The sequence below is a fragment of the Taeniopygia guttata genome, chromosome 18 (assembly GCF_048771995.1).
Source record: "Taeniopygia guttata chromosome 18, bTaeGut7.mat, whole genome shotgun sequence".
Taxonomy (NCBI): Eukaryota; Metazoa; Chordata; class Aves; order Passeriformes; family Estrildidae; genus Taeniopygia; species Taeniopygia guttata.
The window spans coordinates 2,341,158-2,361,490 of record NC_133043.1 but is presented as its reverse complement, the minus strand read 5'-3'; the positions used below and the strand labels follow the sequence as shown (position 1 = coordinate 2,361,490).

At 53.5% G+C, this 20,333-nt stretch overlaps 3 protein-coding genes across 4 annotated transcripts; all 3 read left to right on the top strand.

Annotated features, from left to right (window-relative positions):
• The first annotated feature begins 2,267 nt into the window (after positions 1 to 2,267).
• Positions 2,268 to 4,867, top strand: MYADML2 (myeloid associated differentiation marker like 2). Its single transcript, XM_012578450.5, has one exon. The coding sequence runs from the start codon at positions 2,647 to 2,649 to the stop codon at positions 3,550 to 3,552; it is 906 nt and encodes a 301-aa protein (XP_012433904.1). The 5' UTR covers positions 2,268 to 2,646; the 3' UTR covers positions 3,553 to 4,867.
• A 2,550-nt stretch (positions 4,868 to 7,417) lies between these two features.
• Positions 7,418 to 10,515, top strand: PYCR1 (pyrroline-5-carboxylate reductase 1). 2 transcript variants are annotated; one of them, NM_001245182.2, is given in 7 exon segments: positions 7,475 to 7,561; positions 7,657 to 7,727; positions 7,820 to 7,999; positions 8,596 to 8,817; positions 9,282 to 9,374; positions 9,759 to 9,922; positions 10,021 to 10,515. In NM_001245182.2, coding segments are annotated over 7 exon segments (948 nt in total). In that variant the 5' UTR covers positions 7,475 to 7,494; the 3' UTR covers positions 10,172 to 10,515.
• A 2,069-nt stretch (positions 10,516 to 12,584) lies between these two features.
• On the top strand, positions 12,585 to 20,301 carry MAFG (MAF bZIP transcription factor G). The gene is made up of 3 exons (XM_030287515.4): positions 12,585 to 12,719; positions 16,299 to 16,360; positions 16,449 to 20,301. The coding sequence occupies exons 2-3, from the start codon at positions 16,325 to 16,327 to the stop codon at positions 16,899 to 16,901; spliced, it is 489 nt and encodes a 162-aa protein (XP_030143375.1). The 5' UTR covers positions 12,585 to 12,719; positions 16,299 to 16,324; the 3' UTR covers positions 16,902 to 20,301.
• The last annotated feature ends 32 nt before the right edge of the window (positions 20,302 to 20,333 follow it).

Below are 20,333 nucleotides of genomic sequence, written 5' to 3'. Positions count from 1 at the left end.
TTAAGTACAGAGACTTTCACTCAGCACCTGATGTTTGCAGACTTTCACAGCATTTTCAGCTTGCCTGTGATTCCCCGGATAGTCCAAGGCATTGCACTGTAAGGTGGAGGGAGATCTGGCTTTGCTGCAAAGGCCTCTCTTCGAGTGAGGGAAATGTTTGATCAGAGCATCAGAAGCATTTGGAGCAGAAAGGGCAGAAAACACAAGACAAGCACCAACATATTTCTCTTCTAATAATTTGGGAACACACCCACAACAGCAGAGAGAATCCCCTTTGATAGTAGTGGGAGGAGAACAAGGGAGTGATGGAGAATGTATGGCTGGGGCTGGAGAGGAGACGTTCCTTGGGTAGGAGCAGTGGGTGGCTGGAGCAGAGCTTCACCCTGCGGCGCAGGCGGGGGCGTGGGGAGCCCTTCCCCAGCAGCACAGCTGCACATCCCTCCTGCACCAGGTCCTGTGACCACCTGCAAGTGTGTGCCTGGCTATGCAGCATCTCAGCCACAGAGAATTTGGGCCTGATTTGAGAAAAATTCCCTGTACTTTCAGACCTTGCCAGGTTAGAACAGTGGTACTGCATGTGAGATCTCTTGTTTTGGGTGAGTAAACCCAAAAAATTAATCAAACTGTAGCCCTTTGGTTCTTCTTCTTGGACTTCAGAAGCCAGTGACAAAAGAGCAAGACTGGAAGAATTCAGTGCCATGTGTTTGTATTCTGTGATCTTTTGACTAGATGAGGCTCTTTATTTCTGAGGGAAAAGTGGCCATGGTCTGTCTGGTGCACTGCTCCAGCAGTGTGATTTCTGATTTCGGGGACCTTTGCCTTCTGCCAGCACTGCCTCTGGTGCTGAGGGCTCTCCAGAGGAGCACCACATCCCACGGGAAAGCAGAAGCTGAGCAGCAGGACCAGCTCTGCCCTGAGCCCCAGTGTTACTGATGGGGCGGTGTGTCCTCAGGGCCATGACATGGAGTGTCCCTGTGCCTTCTGCTGGCCACCGGGCAGATGGGAAGTGATGCACCTGGAAGTGTCATAATGCAGAAAGTGACCCACCGCCAAAGAGGCCTGGAGAACTGCTAGAGGTGAAGGATTAACAGACAGTCAGGTAGGGCAAGATTTCAGGATGAGAACCTCTTCTGAAGTTCCTCGGCTTTCCTGCTACATTTTCTGGTTATTGTGATGTTAATTGTGCAACTTCCACCCCAAATGAATGCAGGCTTTTGTACTTTTAGCACCAGAGGCCTTTCAAAGGAAAATGGAAGGGACTTGAGATGAATGAAAGAGATACTGAGGTTACAAGATGATGACAAAGCTGAAGGTAGGCACGTTTCATCATTACAGCCAAAAATATGTCCTATTCTCATGTGAGCCATTCCAGCAGTTAAGTTTTTCTGCTTCCATACTGGGATGAGTACTGCAGGTGAGGAGTCAGCAATGCTGCTGTGGGGTAAGGGAGGAATTTTTCTGCTATGTTGTGGTGAAAACATGCACCCATTCCCATTCTGAAATTACATCAGAAATGTTGTTTGAGGCTTTTAGAGATATAATTAAGAGACTTCTGGGTAGAGATGAAGTCTGGGAGGCACAGTATACCAGGAATGCCTCACAGTGAAAGCTTTGATCTCACAGGAGGGAAAGATTGACACTATTTATTGAAATCTGTGTTCCAAAACAGTGCTAAGAATATCAAAGCAATTTTTTTTTAAAGAGTTGTATTCAGTTACTCCATTCAGAGATATAAGAAAAACTGATTTCCACATAAAGTAAAAGAGAAACAGGGAACAGTTGAAGGAAATGTTGAGGATGAGTGCTGCCAACCTTCACAGGCACAAGCTGTCACACAAAGCATAGCAGGTAAGTGTATCATTGCTCCAGATCAACTGCAGCAAAGTGAGTCAGCTTTCATTCAGCCTCTGGCCTAAATCCCTTTTTTTATAGGGCTTGTGCTGCCTTTGGGCTAGAGCCCCCACTCAGGAGCTCTTGGGTCTGCAGGACTGAGCTCTGGTGCCAGCAGCACGGCTGGATCACAGCCCACTGCCACAGCCAGACACCTCCCCTCAGTGCAGGGGCGGGTGTGTGGAGAACGGCAGCATTCCAGTGACCCCAGAGTTTCTAGCAGAACAGCAGAAGGATAATCAAGAGCCTTTGATGGAGCTTGCAGCTTCAGTGTTAAATAACACCCGCTTCCAACAGCTGAGTGGGGGCAGGACTCATTCCAGAACTATTAATAAAGCCCCTATTTATACTCCAGGTTCCTGTGAACGGTGCAGCAGAAAGCTACAGCTGCGGAGCTGAAATGGAATAAATGTCAGCCTCCAGGGAAAAGTACCATCCTGCGGGAAAGGAGACAGCCAAAGGACAGCACAGGGGCAGGTTTCAGACCTGAGGAAGCAGAGAGTGAGCAGCAGAATCCTGAGCTTATATCCAGTGGGCAGAGCCAGCCAGTCTCCTCCCTGCAGCCGCAGGTCTGTGCAGAGAGCTGCCAGAGATGCAGCGTCAGAGGCGGCTCCCACTGATGCCGGCAGAGACCAGTGGGATTTGAGCTGCCACTCCACCGAGTCGGGACCAGGCGTGACTTAGGGCAAAGGTGCAAGAGCCAGAAAAGACGTTTGAGTAGGCTTTGAGTGCGTTGTCTGCTGGACTGGAAGGATAATGGAGAGCACGGGGGGGCCGTATCTGAACACAGCTGCGGTGACTTCCCCGGTAGGAATAGCTCGATTGCTGCAGATGACCTTCGGATGTACCACGTTCAGCCTGGTTGCCCACCAAGGGGGGTTCAGTGCGGCCTACGGCACCTTCTGCATGTTTGTCTGGACCTTCTGCTTTGCCATCACTGTGTTCATCATCGCCTGTGAGTTCACACACCTGCACAGCTGCCTGAGCCTCTCCTGGGGAAACTTCACAGCTGCTTTTGCCATGCTTGCCACGCTCATGTCCATCACAGCTGCAGTGATTTACCCACTCTACTTCGTCCAGGTGGGCTGTTACCCCATCGGCTGTGAGGTGAGGGATTTCCGTATCGCAGCCAGCGTCTTCGCGGGCCTTCTGTTTGTCACCTACGCTGCTGAGGTGTTCTTAACCAGGGCAAAACCGGGACAAGTCACCAGCTACATGGCCACCGTCTCTGGGCTCTTGAAAATCGTTCAGGCCTTTGTGGCCTGCATCATTTTTGGGGCACTGGTGAATGACAGCCAGTATGGTAAATACGTGGCGACGCAGTGGTGTGTGGCTGTCTACAGCTTTTGCTTTGTGGTGACAGTGGTGGTAGTGGCCTTCAGTGTCACAGGTAAGACTGCCTTGCTGTGGTTCCCTTTTGAGCGTTCTGTGGTCATCTACACCTTTGGGGCTGTGCTGCTCTACACGAGTGCTGCGGTCATCTGGCCAGTGTTCTGCTTCGACAGCAAGTACGGCTCCCCACGACGCCCTGGCCTCTGTGCCAAGGGCAGATGCCCCTGGGACAGCCAGCTGGTGATTGCCATCTTCACCTATGTCAACCTGCTGCTCTATGTCTTGGACCTGGCGTACTCCCAGCGCATCCGCTTTGTCTCACACATCTGAATCGTGGGTCGGCCTCTGTGGAGGCATCTCAGTGCTGCGAACCACTGCAGATGCAGAGGGGTGGGGCAAGGGGCAGAGAGGTGCTGGGCAGGCATGCACACACCACCATCAGTCAAACTTCAAGATGAGGACTGACTACACTACGTAATTAGTGACCTGGAGCAGGTGGGCTGCAGCTGATGCAGAGCACAGCCCAACTCCCCCATGGTTCTGCCTCACCTGCCCAGTGCCAGCACAAAGGAATAGCACAGCTCCACATGCATCTGCAAACAGTAGGAATGCTTGTAGCCGCAGCAGTGAGGCTGCAGGATACCAGGCTAATGAGCCAAACATTAGGAAAGACATCAAGGATTTTGAAACTCTTAAACCAGTGCTTAGTGGGAACCAAGCAACTACTCAGGAAGTGGAAAAGTTAAAAGCTGCATGAAGGAACCCCCAGTTCAGGAGATGAAAATCAGTCCCTTGGAGTTTGGGTTAGTTTGGACTGTGTTTGAGACGTAGAATGCCTACAAGTGTGGGCAGTTCCAGTCTGGGTGTTTCTGAGAAAAGCACATAGACATAACAGTATTTTGAAGGTTGCCAGTCTTTTCCCTTCCTCTCCTTTGCTGTCTAGCACAGAAAAGGAATATCCTCAAGTGCACACCCTGGAGGAGGCCTATTTAATTTAATACTCCTCTTTAGCAAACACTGAGTCACTACAGGAATGAATATTTGTAAAGTCGGAGCTCTACTACTGAGAGTCAGGTTGCAGAGCAGAGCCAACCTGCAAAGTGACTGTGTGTGACTTGCCACCCTTACTCGAGCAGCGCAGAAAATACCTTGGCACATGCTCTGTCTTGATTCATGGGCCACCATTTCTTTACACTGGCATCAAGGGGGCTTTTTCTTAAGTCTTGAAGATAAATTCTGGGGGCATGGGAAAGGGGAGGCAGAGTCTAATTGATCTCACAGTGCTGCACAAGAGACCAAAGCGGGCGGGGAGGGGGCACGGGTGGGACGGGATACAGCAGAACTTGTACATGGTACCCCGGAGCAGCTCAGGCACAGGATTCCTGAGCACTCTGCATCACTGAGGAGCTGAATTTCTCAGACCCATCCCTAACAAAACACCCACTTTAAAGTTCCACACTTCTTAGCTCAGATTTCAGGCCCCATAGGAATCTTCATTTGTTCCAGGGAGAAGCCAGAATGTCCACTTGTGCAGCACATGCAGACTTGAGTGCTTTGATTAAAATCTCCAGTAGCTGCCTGTCAAAAGCAAGATTTATTTTTTAACCAAAACAAAATAAAGCTGAATGGCAGATGTATGCTTACATCTCCTGAGCTCTGTGTGCTGTCATCCCCCTCTCCACACTTTCATTGCAGTAGACACATCCCTTTCTGCATGAAGGCAGAGATCACTTTATTTTGGTGTACAAAGGCTGAACACAAACCCAAAAAAGAATAGACGCAACACAGCAAGACCTCTGAGTGGATTCTTTGCAGCAGAATGACTCAGGAATAAGGAAGCAAACTTACTTTTCATCAGTGCTTTGTGTGGGTTTTGAAAAGCAAAGGGAAAAGTTGTTGGGACAGATGATGTTGAATAATTCTGAGCAAGGACCAGCCCTTAGCAGTGGGGAGCATTGGCCAGGAAATGGGACAAGAATCAGGATCCAGCACAGAGGAACAGCCTTCCAAGAGGGTTTTCTCTCCTGTGAGTCCCAGTAAAGGGCAGGAAATCTGGAAAGCGTGGTCCAAGAGGAGGACCACAAGGCAAGGCAGGGCAAGACCTGAGGCTACCTGCTATAGATATAAACCAGGAGCTTTATTTCTTGCCACCCAAACAAATTATGGGTTGTACAAGAACAAAATGCTAACTTGGGAAAGGAAATCCACTGTTGGGATTTCCTTTCCCAAGTTAGTGTGTTGGAGGAGTCAATTTACAAGAGCCACTGCATACAAAGGGACCTTGAGCATTTATGATGTATTCCTGTTAAACCCATCAATATGGACAAATTAAGCTATGTAACACTTGAAAATTACTTTTTTTTTTTTTTTTTTTTGAAGGACCATGGCTTTTGTTATAAAATTCCACCCAGCTAGCCCAGGAACATTGTTTGAGGAAAGCCCCATCCTGCAGGCTCTGGTGTGGCTCTGGGAAGCTGCTGGGGCTGGGGGTGCTTGTCCCCAGGGATGACACTACCAGTGGCTCAGGCAGTAGCAGCTGCTGGAAAACTCCTTGGCTGATAACATGTGGCTGAGCCAGGCTTCCTGCTGGGAAGATTTTGCACCAAGCTGGAGCAAGAGCAGAAACATGGTAAAATCTGACAAGGCCATGAGTTGATGCAACTTACACCAAGCCAGGGTCAAAGGGGCAAAGAGAAACTGGTACTTGGGAAACAATGAGGGCAAAATTGAGTGTCTTCACAATAAGGGGAAAGAGAATTTAACATGGAAATCATGATCCCACTGACTGGAGGAGTGGAAACACAGGTCATTGCCAAGAACAGTGTGTTCAGATTTAGCTTTCTCATCTGCCAGCCAAAGGCTGAGCAAAAAATGTGAACATGGTCAAAATGGCAAAAAAAGATTGTGTGGACAACAATCCTCTCTTTTAGGAGAAAAAAAAATAATAATAAAAAAATCAAAACCTCATGCTTCAGTGGTTAAAACATTCCCCAACCATTGGAAAGTATGAGATTGCCCAATCCAGAACAGAGAACATCTGATATCTACTCATCAGAATTTACCAACCCGCTCTGTCGTGATTCAGTTCACCGAACCCCCTTCCTTTCCAGAGTGTATCTCCCCCTTTAATTAATAGATGATGATCAAGTAGCTCCCCATGAACCAAGTTGCCCCAGTCACCAACCATTACCAACCTCTTTTGGTAAACTAATGTTAGGATTTATGTTGTTCATTAATTATGGACTTGTGGCTGCAGCCAATCTAGACGGCACCCAGAGGATTCCAGCATGGATAGATTAAAATCTGAATTGTTAATGGGTTTGGTTTAGGTTTTTGCCTTCTTTTTTGGAATCCTGGTGTTCAGTATCCACAAAAGATCAGTGTTTATGAACACTTATCAAGAGAAAAAAACATTGAGATTTATTTCTGTCAATAAAGAAACAAGGAAAACAAACAAACAAACAAACAAACAACCCCAGTGAGGTAAGATGATACTTAGGAAAACAAGTCACTCTTCCACCTCGGTGCAGAAGCCTATACTGGCCATCAGTTGTTCCAAAAGCTTCCCATCTTCCACATCCGCATGAGTTCCAGTGGCATAGACTGTAGCACCTTCCCGGACTATCACAGGGGTGTTGGTCATGCACCTGATCACTTTTGGTGTGGGGCAGAAGGTAGAGAGTTTCTTAGGGCAGAAAATCATTGAAGATAGAAAGTAAGAAAAAAAAAGAAAGAAGGGAGAAAAATGAGCTTTAGTGCATATTTTTCATCAATGGGCTGTCCAGGAAAGGACCCCCCCGCCCCAGGGGCAAGAACAACACAAGCAGAAGGAAAAGAGAGACCTGTGTATCTCAAATGTCCTGCTTTGAGTCACAGCAGCCCACCCGTGAACGTGAAGCCTTAGTCAGTGCCGCCCGGTTTTACCGGAGCACTTGCCGCGGCCGGAGCTCTGCGGAGCCCGGGGCCGCCCCGGTGCCGGCCGCGGGGAGCCCGGCGGGAGCAGAGCGCCCCCTGCCGGCGCGGGGCGGCGCGGCGGGCGGCGCATGATGCAACACCGGCCGCCGCTTGCCCCAATCGCTGGCGAGCGCTGCGCCTCTGGCCCCGCCCCCGCCCGCTGATTGGTGGAGCGCCGGCGCCGCCTCGCCCCGCTGCGCGCCGATTGGCTGCGCGCCCACGTCCCGCCGCGCGGCCTCGCCTCCGTGCGCGCGCGGCCACGTGGGCAGCGGCGCGGCGGGGTCTGGCGGGGAGCGGCGGCGGCGGCGGGCAGCGGCCATGAGCGTGGGCTTCATCGGCGCGGGGCAGCTCGCCTTCGCCCTGGCCCGCGGCTTCACCGCGGCAGGTGCGCGCGGGGCAGCTCGCCTTCGCCCTAGCCGGGGGCTTCATGGGGGCACGGGTGGTGCCCGTCCCGGGGCTGACGCTCGGGGTCGTTCGCAGGGGTCCTGGCTGCGCACAAGATCACTGCGAGCTCCCCGGACACTGACTTGCCCACCGTGAGCGGGCTGCGGGTGAGTGCGGCCGGGTAGCGGAGACCGGGTGGCGGTGCTCCCCTCTCGGGCCATCCCGGGCTTGAGCGGTCCCGTTTCTCCCCACTGTGCAGAAAATGGGAGTGAACTTCACGGTGAGCAACAAGGACACGGTGAAGAGCAGCGATGTCCTCTTCCTGGCCGTAAAGCCGCCCATCATCCCCTTCATCCTGGAGGAGGTGGGCCCCGACATCGAGGCCCGGCACATCGTGGTCTCCTGCGCGGCCGGCGTCACCATCAGCTCCATCGAGAAGGTGAGAGGGGACCGGGCCGTGCAGGGCCGGCCGGGAGCAGGTTCCACTCCTCTGACCCCTCGGAGTCGATGGACAGACTTGTACTTATGCTACTCAGGACTAAAGTCACACAGCAGCAAAAAAACTTGTTTTTGGTCACCTTTGCCTATCTTCATCGGCAAATGCTATTAGAGGTTTTATCCAGCTCTTCTCTCATATGAGGTGCTGTCCGATCATGTTTCTTTTACCAGCAGTAGGTCATCTCCCCTGAATTTCTGCAGATTTTATCTAAGTGTCTGCAGGAGCTGTTTAGGAGATCTGTGGGTTGATGTGGGATTGAAGCCTTTGGGATACTGTTTCCAACCTGACATTGCCCAGCTCCTGCTTTGCTGGTACTGACTAAGGCTTCACGTTCACGGGTGGGCTGCTGTGACTCAAAGCAGGACATTTGAGATACACAGGTCTCTCTTTTCCTTCTGCTTGTGTTGTTCTTGCCCCTGGGGCGGGGGGGTCCTTTCCTGGACAGCCCATTGATGAAAAATATGCACTAAAGCTCATTTTTCTCCCTTCTTTCTTTTTTTTCTTACTTTCTATCTTCAATGATTTTCTGCCCTAAGAAACTCTCTACCTTCTGCCCCACACCAAAAGTGATCAGGTGCATGACCAACACCCCTGTGATAGTCCGGGAAGGTGCTACAGTCTATGCCACTGGAACTCATGCGGATGTGGAAGATGGGAAGCTTTTGGAACAACTGATGGCCAGTGTAGGCTTCTGCACCGAGGTGGAAGAGGACCTCATTGATGCTGTAACAGGGCTCAGTGGCAGTGGCCCTGCGTATGTATGTGCTATTTCCTCAGCTAGTGCCAGTCTTAGGGAGAGAGTAGTTGGCTTTGCCTGCTAAAAAATCTGTGCAACTTCAGCTTGTAATTTTTTTCCCCCATCACCCATATTTGCAATGGGACATGTATTCCAGGTGTCTAGTTTGGGGCAGCAGGAAAATTTTTTTAAGAGTCAGATGAGTCTGAAGTCCATAGCCAGTGTGCAGTGTCCACATGTCTATGTTGTAAAACTTGGGCCTGTAGTTTGCATGATGCAGAAGCTGAATTTCTCCCATTCCCCCTATTCCTGAGCTGGAAATAGTGGGAGGGAAGCCTGGCATGGCAGCCATGAAGGAAAGAGGGAGGCTTTTGTCAATCTGTGAGTGATAGGAATCACAGAACGGTCCTGAAGGCCTGGATTCTCTCTTCCCTAAGACCAGTCCTGGAGCAGTCTTTCAGTCACCTTCTTCCTCTCTGGTCTCAGGCATTCACTGCCCTGGATGCTCTTGCGGATGGAGGAGTAAAGATGGGCCTTCCCCGCAGGCTGGCAGTTCGACTGGGAGCACAGGCTTTGCTGGTCAGTATTACCTCCTGCATAACAAATCTGAGTCTGTGCCTGCTCTTTGCAGAGGAATCTACACATCAGAGTTTGAAATTATCTTGGTCCTCTCACAGAATCTGCTTTAAAGAATGTGTTTGGTTTGAATGCACACAGGTTCCTGGTGAGGGGCTCTAGGAAGTGTCCACAGCAATCTGCTGGTGCTGCTGGTGCTGTGGGAGATGGGGCCTGGGAAACTCTGCTCCTCTGCAGGCCTCCTCAGCTCTGAAAAGTGTTTTGGCAGCCTGCAGGAGCCTAGGTTTGCCTGTTGTGAGTGTTGGTGCTGCTCTGTGCAGTGAGAACAGGGGTGTCTGACAGTGGCTTTCTCTGTCAGAACTCTGGCAGGTGTTTTCCTTGCTACAGGGTGCTGCCAAAATGCTGTTAGAATCTGAGCAGCATCCGGGTCAGCTGAAGGACAATGTCTGCTCACCTGGAGGAGCCACTATCCATGCCCTGCACTTCCTGGAGAGTGGTGGCTTTCGCTCACTCCTCATCAATGCTGTGGAAGCTTCCTGTATCCGGACAAGGTGGGCAACTGGGAAGTCCTAAAGAGTTTGCAAGACTTTCCCCCTCCACCCTCCCCATCTTATTTTTTCTGTCTTCCTCTCCCACTACCCCATTGCAGGGAGCTGCAGCATTTGGCAGACCAAGAGAAGATTTCCCTGGCAGCCATAAAGAAAACACTGCTGGACAAGGTGAAGCTGGAGTCTCCTTCTCTGTCTGTGGCATCTGCTAGCAAAGTCAGTCTGTTCACCAGCAAGAGCAAGAAGAACTGACCAGACTGCTGTATTCTGGCAGTGCTGAATGTCAATGTCCTGGTTGCGGCCAGGACAGGGTTAATTTTTGCAGTAGCCAGGAATGGGTGGCCAGGACCCTGGTTATTCTGTGCATCATACATGTGGGCAAAGGGGAGGGGGAAGGCTTGAAGCAGGGGAGAGGGGCTGAAGAGGGGTGGGGAGAAGGGGTCCCTTCTGGCTGGTTGCATGAAGCGAGCGGTGGTGAGCAACCATGTGCGAGTCCTTCACCTCTCTTCTACACTCTTCTTAATATTGATGCTGTTATTATTTGTTTTCTTACCTCATTACTGCTTCCAGTAAATTGTTCTTGTAGCAAACCACAATCTTTACCTTTTGTGCCTCCAGTTCTCCTCTCCAGCCCACCACAGAGGGAGAGGGACAAGAGGGCAGTGAGTGAGCATCATGTGGGTTTGAGTATTTCAGTGGGAATGCTAGTACAGGGAATGCCATTCCTAAGCCATTATTGTTCTGTGTTATTTCTCTTTTGTCCAAGGAAAAACACTCAGCACGTTGGTGTCCCCTGTACCAGGCTTGTGGCTTGCAGCAGCTGTAGCAGAGGGTCTTTAACCTGTAGTGGGCTTGGTGAGCTGTCCCTGGCATGGTGTTTTCTTGGGCAGGGGTGATGTTCTCATCAGAGCTTTGCCAAGGAAATCATTTGTCCAGAAGCCTTGGGTACTTCCAGGACTCAAGCAGTGTTTGTGGTGTCCCATGCAGAATTTTTTTTAACAGGATTTTTAAAGATGTTTCAGAACTTTTGGTTTCAAAGGTTGAATTATCTCTGGTCCCATCTTGCACCTGCTGTCAGAGCTTATGTCCTGTCCCTGGCGTTACTAGCTGGAGCAGATGCTGCCACACGAAGTCCATACTGCATGGTGCATCAGGGGCTGGGCCCAGAATCACCTCTTGGAACAGACCAACTGCCTCTGTCCGATCTCCCAGCCCTTAGGGAGATATGAACATCAGATCGTGCTCCTTTTCTCTCCAGCGGCTGCCCCTTCTCTCTGCGCAGTCTGGTTTGGGGAACTGTGACCTCTCACTGCCCCTCCTTTACTGCTGGCTTTGCTTGGGTGGTTTGGCACGTGGAGGGGTAGTGAGTTTTTACATTTCCTGCTGTCTCTGAGGTGCTGGTGATGGTAAAGTATTTTTAGTGTTAGACTTTTGACTGCAAGCAAGGTATGACCCTATAGGTGTGACAGATGGTTACTCCTCTTCCCTCTTTACATAAAAAACTGTGTCTCTGATGAGAGCTGTGCTAGTCCCAACTGTTTTGACTGGGGGTATCCCTTGCCACTGGCAGTGGCCACTAGGTCAGGAGTCCTTGGATGCCATATGTTCCTGTTTCCTGCTCAGGATCTGTAATACCTGTGCTGACAGGCCAGGCTGGAAGTCAGACGGATTAAGTACTGCCTGATGCAAAATGCAAGGAAGTGTTGTGGAAACAGTTCTCATTTGGCTGAAAAAGTGAGATGCAGAATGAATGGATGCCTGAGCTTAGGCCCCTCTGCCAGGAGATTAAGGGGGTGCCCCTGGGTACTCCCAGAGACACAGAGCTATAGATGAACTTCCTAGATCGTTACAGACCTGTAACTGAGGTGGCCACCAGAAGGGATGGAAACCCAGCCCATCAGGGGCTACAAGAGCCCTGCAAGGCGTGCGGTCACATCCTCTGTGCACAGAGCAGAGAGCAGCGGGGCTGCTGCTGGATCCGGGCCCAGCCAAGCCCCTGCTGCTCCTACGGGGCACAGTTCCTCAACCCCCTTGTGCCCGCTTTCATTGCTGCACCTTCCACTGGCCCCTCGCCCTTCTCTGGTATGCTCATCTTGTCCTCCCTTCTTGGCCTGTAGCATGGCAGCAAACAGTAGGCACCAGTGTGAGTGTCATGGACCCGAATCGTATCCAGAGGGCCGGGAGCACACCTGGAGCGAGCCCGGCGTGACCGGGAAAGCGGCGTTTGGGAGCAGTGGCGGTCCCGGCCCTACCGCTGCAGGCGGGGCTCGCCGCACACGGAGCCGGCGGCTCCGAGGGACCGCGGGCGCAGCTCAAAGGGAGCGCGGAGCCGCCGGTGCTAAGGGCCCCGCCGGTGCTAAGGGCCCCGCCGGTGCGGGCGGAGGGACTGCGCGCTCTGAAACGCGCGACGTGCCGCGGGGAGAGCGCGGGAGGCCGGTGGCTGCTGTCAGACACGGCGGGAGCTGATCCGCGGCCTACCCAGTACTTTGGCGGAGCGGCAGCGCTCGCCCCGGGACGGGAAGTCGACCGCGGCGGCGGGAGGCGCCGGCAGGGCGCGGCGTGGGCGCCGGGCCGGTCCCGGCCGGGCCGCGTTCCCGCCGGTGCCCCCGGGGAGCGCGGCCCCCTTAAGGCCCGGGGCGGTCGCGCCGGGCGCTTCATGAATGGAGCCACGTGACCCAAATATCACGTGACGAGTCCGTGACCGGCGGCGGCGGCGGCGGCGGCTCGTGAGTCTCGGTCCCTCCCAGCGCGGCCTCCCTGCCCCGCCCGGCCTGGCCTGGCCCGGCGGCCCCGGCAGGAGGTGAGCGCCACCGGCAGCGAGGGCGGGCGCGGCCCTGGCACCGGCCGGAGCGGGGCGGGCCGGTCCCCAGGGGCGGGCCGGGGCGGGGCGGGCACGGCGGGCCCCGGGATGGTGACCGGGGCCGCCGCGGGGTCGGCAGGTGCCCAACGGGGCCGCCACCGCTGACTCACAGCGGGGCTTTGGGGTCGCGGCTGCCCGGCACCGCCCGGCCCCCGCCCCGGCGTGTCCGGGCCCCGCTCGGCGGCCGAGCAACAGGTGCGCGGGGCGCTGGCCCGGGGCCTGCCCCGGCCCCGCCCGCCGCCTCCCGCGTCCGCCCGCAGGCATCGCGGGCGCATCCGGCCCCTCCCTCCCGCGGGTGCCGAATGCCCCGATCGGGTTGCAGACCGGCTGCCCTCAAGCCGAACCTGCCCCTCTCAACCCCGCCGCACCTTCGGGCGCTCAGGCCCCCGGCGGGGCCTCGGGTCCCCCTCTCCCGCCGGGCTGCCGGCCCCCGCCCGCGGGTGTTCGCCGTGGTCTGTCGTTCGTCTCCTGAGAACGGGAGGGCCGGGAGGGTGAGGAGCCATCGGGGCGTCTCGCCCGGTTCCCAGGGCAGAGGCAGGCAGCACAGCGCCGCTGCCTGCCGTCGGTACCTTGTCCTCGGTAGCTGCAGACGTGAGGGTGCGAGGTTCTGTTCCGTAGGGGCTGCCCGGTGCTGGGCGCTGCCGTGGCCCCCCGGTGGAGTGGGTTTCCGCTCCCGCGGGGCTGCAGTGTGTGACCGGCACGGAGGGGCTGCGTGCGTCTGTGCTGTGCACGGCTCAGTCACGCTGTTCAGAGCTGGGCGCATCTCTGGCTGTCCGGGATATGTGAACTGTGTGATCGGAGGAGGGCACTGCCAAGGGTGGGAGGGAGTCTCTCAGAGCTGGCCCTTTGCTTTAGCAGTGTGAGCAGAGTTCAAACCAGCTGGGTGGGCAGATTCCTTGAGGAAAAAAATTGTTCTGGAAGTGCTCAGGGTTGGATGACCTCACCGAGGAAACAGAGGAGGCACTATCTTGGCTGCACAGGTAATTTGGGGAGTCATTGGATGAGACTGTGTGAGCCAATTTGCCAGCAAGCAAATAAAGAGAGTATGAAATCCACACTGGGAGAGAGTGTTTCGGTGCAGTGTCCCCTTTCGCTGCTGACAAACCACACTACTGTGCCTGCCAGAGCCATGGAGCCCGTGTGGGAGCGCTGCCCTCACTCTGCCCATGCTGGAGCAGGTGACATCACCATGTTTACATGGGGCTTGTGGCAGGGTTCTGCATCAGCAGCGTGGAGAAGGGCCCATGGTGGATCATGCGTGGTGCTGTCAGTTCCCATGTGCTGCCACTAGCTGAGGGGAGAATTGGCTGTGCTTGTGCTGAGTTCAGGCCTTTTGAGCTCTGGGGAAATGTGTCAAGGCTGCAGTTTCTTCGTTGCAGCCATAGTGTTTGGCACTTTTCAGTGTGATCTTTTTTCAGGAGGCTATCAAAAGCTGATCCATCAGCAGTCTGGAGAATAAGGCAAAGTTTGGTCTCTGCTGTGTCGCCAGTTCTCTGGGTGTCCTCTTTATGAGTTGCCAAACAGCCCAGTTAAAACAGGACCCAGGAAACTGGGTTGTTCTTTCCATTCTACTGACTGCCCTACATGTTGCTGCACCTTGGAGAGGTGGGATCACCAGGTTTTTGGGGACAATCCTGTTGCAGCTCTGATGGCTGTTGTGAGAGGCTCCTACCTGAGAGGGTGTTGTGCTAGAGTGTGCAGAGGCAGGAAGGAGTAGCTGCCTCTGCTGTGTCTAGCTTTGCCAACGCCAGCCATTTCCCAGCCTGCTGCTGAGCGCTCTTCCCAGTGCCCTGCCTGATGCAGCATGCGTGTGCCCTGTTTGTTCCATTTTGGGTCTGCTGTAATGAAGGCAGCCTGTGTGCTTGCCAGGTAGCTGTAAATTCATTAGTGCCACAGGGTGAGCAAATTCCTGTGGTTGCACTGACCATACCTGTCCTTGACTCCTTCCACTTGCAAGAGGATGGAGAATGGAAGTGCTGCAGGGGCATGCACATTGGTCTCTCCAGCTATTCCCTTTCCTCTCCCCTTTTCCCAGCAGACATGTTGTTTACCAGATAGGAACAGAAGGAATAAACAGCAGTCTGGGAAGGAGGGAAGAATTGATTTTGTGCAGCAGTTGCTTGTATGCTGCCTGTCCTGCCTCACTGCAGCTTCCTTCCTTGGGCAGCAAATGACCATGCCTATGCCAGTGTGGTTAGGTGTAGCAGACATCTTGGTGGAAGGAGCATTATCCTCTAGGTATATATAAATGCCCTGGCTCCTGGCAGGCTGCAGGCTTCAGAATATTTCTCTGCTGGTGTTCTGGGGACTGCTAATCCTGCTCACCTCCAGTAGGTCGTAGTTGCACTGTAGGGAGCCTGTGCCACAGCTGCTGAAAGAGCACTGAGTCATATTTGCTGATGTGTGCATTTTGTTCTGGTCTGTAACTGGACATCAGTCCTGCTGGGAGTAAGGCAGGGGCAAACAAAATGGTTGTTTGACACCTGCAAGATGAAAGGGTCAGGGGCACCTGTAGGTTGCACAGGAATCCTGGCCAGGGCTGAGTGGGCGCAGTCTGGGCTGAGAGGGGAGTGCACTTTGGCGTGTTTGAGGCACAGCCATGTCTGTCAGGTACTATCTATGTGGATCAATTCCTTGGGCAGTGTAGTAGCAGTCTAAACTGAAAAGCCTGCGCAGAGGAGATATGTGGGGAAAGAAGCAGGAGCCCAGGTGTAAGTCTCTGTAAAGCCAGTCTGGGAATTGCTCTTACCAGTTCTGAAGTCTTGTCTTCCATGGCAGGGAAGGAGTCTGCTCTGAGTTTTGGCATGTTTAATCTTTGTTTTCTTGTGAGCACACCTTGACTCTTAGGATAAGGAGGAAGAAGGTGTTTCTGGGTCCTGGCATGCCAGGGATTGATGGGTATTTTCTCATAGAAAAGACCTACAACTGGAGTCAGTTTTGGGAGAGGTGGAGGCTGCTGAGGCATCAGCCCAAATTTGTGGTGGAATTCCAGTGTGTCCATGGCTTGCCCTGTACCCCTTGCTCAGGGTTATGTCTTATTGCACCATCCTTGGGAGCATCTGGAGAGCTCCAGGGCTGGGCACCTGTTGGAAGGGCACGTTAAGGTAACCTGACCTGCTTGGGAGTGACAAGGATGAGGCGGGAGCGAGTGGAGCAGAGTGCCAGCCTGCTGAGTCAGCGTGACTGGCCTGGAGCAGCCATGCTCTGGACCCTGCCTGCTGCTTGCAAGGCTATTTTTAAAAATGTGGCTTCCATGTATTCTGATTCCTCCTAGTTCTTTAATTTACCCCACCATAAACAAAAAACAGCAGTGCCACAAAGTCTCCATGGGAGCAGAGGTGTGGAAGGGCATCAGTTTCTGCTCAGTGTGAGTCCAGCTCAGCTCGCTGCTTTTGATTGTCTTCCATGGCAGGGGCCAGGATGTGGAGCACCACAGGGCGTTGCTGCTGGACCCTGCCAGAGAAATGCCGTGGGCTCTGCTGTGTCCCAGGTGCTAATTTGACCTTCCTTCCCTTCCAGAACCCAGCTGACAAGGCTGTCGTGTTATGACGACCCCCAACAAAGGAAGCAAGGCCTTGAAGGTAATGTGGTGGGTGGAGGAAAGGGGTGCAGGAATGGGTGTAGGCATCCACCTCAGGTTTCACAAGTGTGTGCTGCCTTCTCTCCCAGGTGAAGAGGGAGCCAGGTGAGAATGGGACCAGCTTGACAGACGAGGAGCTGGTGACCATGTCTGTGCGAGAGCTGAACCAGCATCTACGGGGCCTGTCGAAGGAGGAGATCATCCAGCTGAAGCAGCGTCGGCGCACGCTGAAGAACCGGGGTTACGCGGCCAGCTGCAGAGTGAAGCGCGTTACACAGAAGGAGGAACTGGAGAAGCAGAAGGCAGAGCTGCAGCAAGAAGTGGAGAAGCTGGCCTCAGAGAACGCCAGCATGAAAATGGAACTTGATGCTCTCCGCTCCAAATATGAGGCTCTCCAGAACTTCGCCAGAACCGTGGCCCGGAGCCCCGTGACCCCTGCACGGGGGCCTCTCGCTTCCAGTATGGGGCCCCTCGTCCCTGGCAAGGTTGCTACTACTAGTGTCATCACAATAGTGAAATCCAAAACGGACGCCCGGTCTTAGTGAAGCAAGTGTTGCCTGAGCTTGTCTGTGCAGGGCAGTTAGGCACAAAACCAGCCTGGAATCCCCAAAGCACAAGCCCTCCCCACATGGGTCCGGCTTCCTTTGACTTGGCCCAGGATTGGCCTGCTGATCGCTCCAGTTTGTTTTGTTGTGTCCAGATTGGTATGAGCAGTGGTGATTTATCCCTTGTCCTGTGCAGACAGAGCTTCCCACCCAGCAGTCTGTAATCCTCAGGTGCCCTGGGGACAGACTGTGAGATTTTGGTTTTCTACCCAAAGAAAATCTGTGCAGTGTGGCTGAAAGAAGGGTGGAGGAGTGGCCCGAGGAAAGCTTTCTTCCTGGGGGCTGGGAACCCTAATTTTCGGTCACTTCCAAAGGCTTTATTTCATGATTCTTCCAGGTGGTGCATCTCAGCACCTGAACCTGCTGCTTTTGTCTCCTTTGGTACCTGTAGTTACAGTTGGGGTGTTCTGTGTCATAGGTTTTATTCCTTCCTAGGTGTGCCTCTGTGCCCTAACCGTGGGTTTCCCTCAGACGTCCATGACGTTAGCTGGGTAAACTGGCAGTGGTGGAAGGACGATGCTGCTGTGTTCTGCCGATGTGGTCCTGCGGCCCCGCAGGGCTCAGCACCCAGGAGGGAAGAAGGGAGCAGCGGTACTGTGTTGACTGCAGGCCGGTTTTGTGCCTAATGTGTTGCACTGAACAAGACCAAAATCACTAGTTGTTCCCGTGTTTTGAGGGTATCAAGTGTCTCTAGTGTGATGGTTTACACAACCAGTTTATGTGGTTAAATAGCCCTTTATTTAAAGAGAGAAACATCATTTTAAGAATTATTAAATTATCTGAGTTTAAAATTGGACAGAAGAGAGAGCGTATTTATAGTCAGCTTTTTTACCTGAGAAGGTGAGAATATTGACCATATGAGTGGGGAAATATTCTCAGAGACTTTGCTAGTTAAAAGTTAATAAATAAATAATTTTAAAGTGTCTCATAAACCTCCCGCAAACTGTTTGTTGCTCTGAGGTTAGTTTTTATAAAGAGTTATCAGACTTTATTTATAAAACTTAGAAAAAGACAAAAAAAGAGGCAAGTCCTGTTTGATATCTTTTTGCAATTGTACCAAAAGTGACTTATTCTTGACCTTGCTAGTTTCTGTTGTGTCCCCTTGTGTTGGGCGCTCTGCTCCCCAAGCTCTTGTGCGGCGTTGTGGTGTGCTGGTGCCTTTGCCATGTGCTGTCATTTCACACTGTTGTTGTTTTCCCTAAACTCGACTGAGGGATTGAGTTGGAATCTCTGCGAATTCTCCAGAAGGGTTCTGGTGCACAGGCTAAGGTGCTGCTGCTTTTGAGGAGAAGAATGGCTGGCTGGTGCAGCAAGGTAGTGACACCTGCCCCGAGGTGTGCGGCAGGAGCACAGGCAGCTCCTGCTCAGCAGCCAATGCTAGGCTAGCTTGGTTAGCTGGAGAGGAAAAACTCTGCACTTTTCCTCCTGCAGCAAACCCGTCAGAGAAGTAATATGAGGGAGACTTGTCTAGGTTTAGGAGAAGACTGATGGGATTGCCCCTGGAAATAGATCGTGTGGTCAGAACTTGTGTTGTGCTCATGGCTCACCTGAACAAGAGGGGCAAGTCTGCAACAAGAGGGGCAACGTGGGACAGGCTAGCCCCTAGTCCCTTCTCTACATATTACTGGCCAGTGAGCTGTGGCAGGATCACTGTCCTTCCTGGGGTGGCTTCTGCCCAGGGGTTTTAGGAGGGTGCTCAGAATTACAGCTGTGATGCAGCTGAGAAGCTGTTTGTGGCCAGGCTCTGTTTCCACAAATACTTTGACTCCCCTCTTCCCTTCCCAAAGATTTGAGCTGATTTACTGAGTTTTAGAGAAGTAGGACATGAGGGGGAAGCCCATGTGATCTCCTGGCTGCTGATCTGATTGGAGGGGGCAGATTGGGATAACACAAATGAAGTCACAGTCTTGTGGCGAGGTACAGCTGTCCTGGATAGGTTTTGGGGAAGTTTCTCACTGCTGACCTGATACTGCTGTCCCCTGAGTGGAGGAGCAGGTCAGCCTGAGAAAAGCTGCAGTGTGGCAGGAGAGGAGCAGGTAGTTGACGGAGATTTCCTGCTGGATGAAGTCAGCTTTGCTCTGATTGATAGGGAGTTTAGGAAGTTGTTTTGGATGCTTTTCCAAGTAAATTTCCCAAAGGAGGAGCAGGTTAGAACATTGCCTCCAGACTTCCCCCTTCTGGCCTTGGACTGACTCTTCTGTGAATTGAAGTGTCTGATGTGCTACTTCCAGCCATTCACCACACAGGCCACACCCTGCACAGCACTCAGCAGGCTCTGGTCTTCCAGCTGGTTGTGGGGTGACTGGAAGAAGTGAGATTTTACAGAACACAGAGGCGTCCAGTTGTCCTGGGGTGTCATTCCCAACCATGTCCCTCTTAGACCCAGGCTGAGATTGAATCAGCCAGAGTCCTTGGGAACACAGCTGAGTCCTGATCTGGGCCAGAGGAGTGGGCAAGGTGTGTATGGGGCTGGTTATGATCTTGGTTCCACAGCTGGAGCCTCTGGTGTGAGGAGAGCCCCATCAACACAGCAGGCGGTGATGGGCAGCCCTGCAGCCACGGAGAACTTGCATTTGGTTGTGCTCCGTGGCAGGGGTGTCCAGTCCCTCCCCACCTGCCGGGTGCAGCCGTGCGACGGCACCAGCCGCCTTCCTCCTGCCCTGCACCGACCGGGGGTGCTTCCAGCGGCCTGTGTTCAACGAGGACAGGTCGTGTAGGGAGGAGCAGGTGCATGGCCATGGCCAAGGGTGCCACTGTGCTGAACAAGCTCTGCGGTGCCAGGCTGGGAGTCAGCGAGCCACGGTCCCAAGTGCCGCTTCCTGTGGGTTTGGTTTAGTTCTCAGTGCAGTGTAGGACCCGGAGTGCTGTATTGCCGCAGTGTCCGAGGAGTGTCCCGTGGGCTCCGGGGGATCTTGTGTCCTGCCAGCTTGCTTCCTGTGCCCGTGCGAGGCGACCAGCGCCGGAGCCGTCACGCTGACTTCTCTCTCGTATATAGTGTTCTGGAGTGTGACAATTCTTGTTCCTGAGGTGCTCGTCTGTTTGGTTTTCTGCTGTGAAGGGTGTCGTGTTCCCTTTCTCCTTTTCCTGGTGCCGTTCCGGGCGTCGGGGAGGGGTCCTGCGCCAGCCCGACCGGGGAACATCCGCGGCACCCCGGGATTTGTGTATCTTGTAAATTGTGTACAGTCGCTCCCGGTCGGAGTCGGGGCTGGCGGACAGAAGGGTCATCCAGAGGGCTCCGAGCTCGGTGCAGGCGGTATTTATTGATAAGTTATTGCCGTTATTTATTCTGTACAGTGTCCGCCGCCTTTGTACGCGACAATAAACCGCTTCAACAGCCGCCGCCTGCGCGTCCTTGGGGGGCCGCCCGGC

Coding starts and splice junctions, on each gene's coding strand:
- PYCR1 (XM_030287051.4), top strand. CDS start 7,495: ATGAGCGTGGGCTTCATCGGCGCGGGGCAGCTCGCCTTCGCCCTGGCC. Junction 7,562..7,656: donor CCGCGGCTTCACCGCGGCAG/GTGCGCGCGGGG, acceptor GGTCGTTCGCAG/GGGTCCTGGCTGCGCACAAG. Junction 7,728..7,819: donor CCACCGTGAGCGGGCTGCGG/GTGAGTGCGGCC, acceptor CCCACTGTGCAG/AAAATGGGAGTGAACTTCAC.
- MAFG (XM_030287515.4), top strand. CDS start 16,325: ATGACGACCCCCAACAAAGGAAGCAAGGCCTTGAAG. Junction 16,361..16,448: donor AAGGAAGCAAGGCCTTGAAG/GTAATGTGGTGG, acceptor CTTCTCTCCCAG/GTGAAGAGGGAGCCAGGTGA.
- MYADML2 (XM_012578450.5), top strand. CDS start 2,647: ATGGAGAGCACGGGGGGGCCGTATCTGAACACAGCTGCGGTGACTTCC.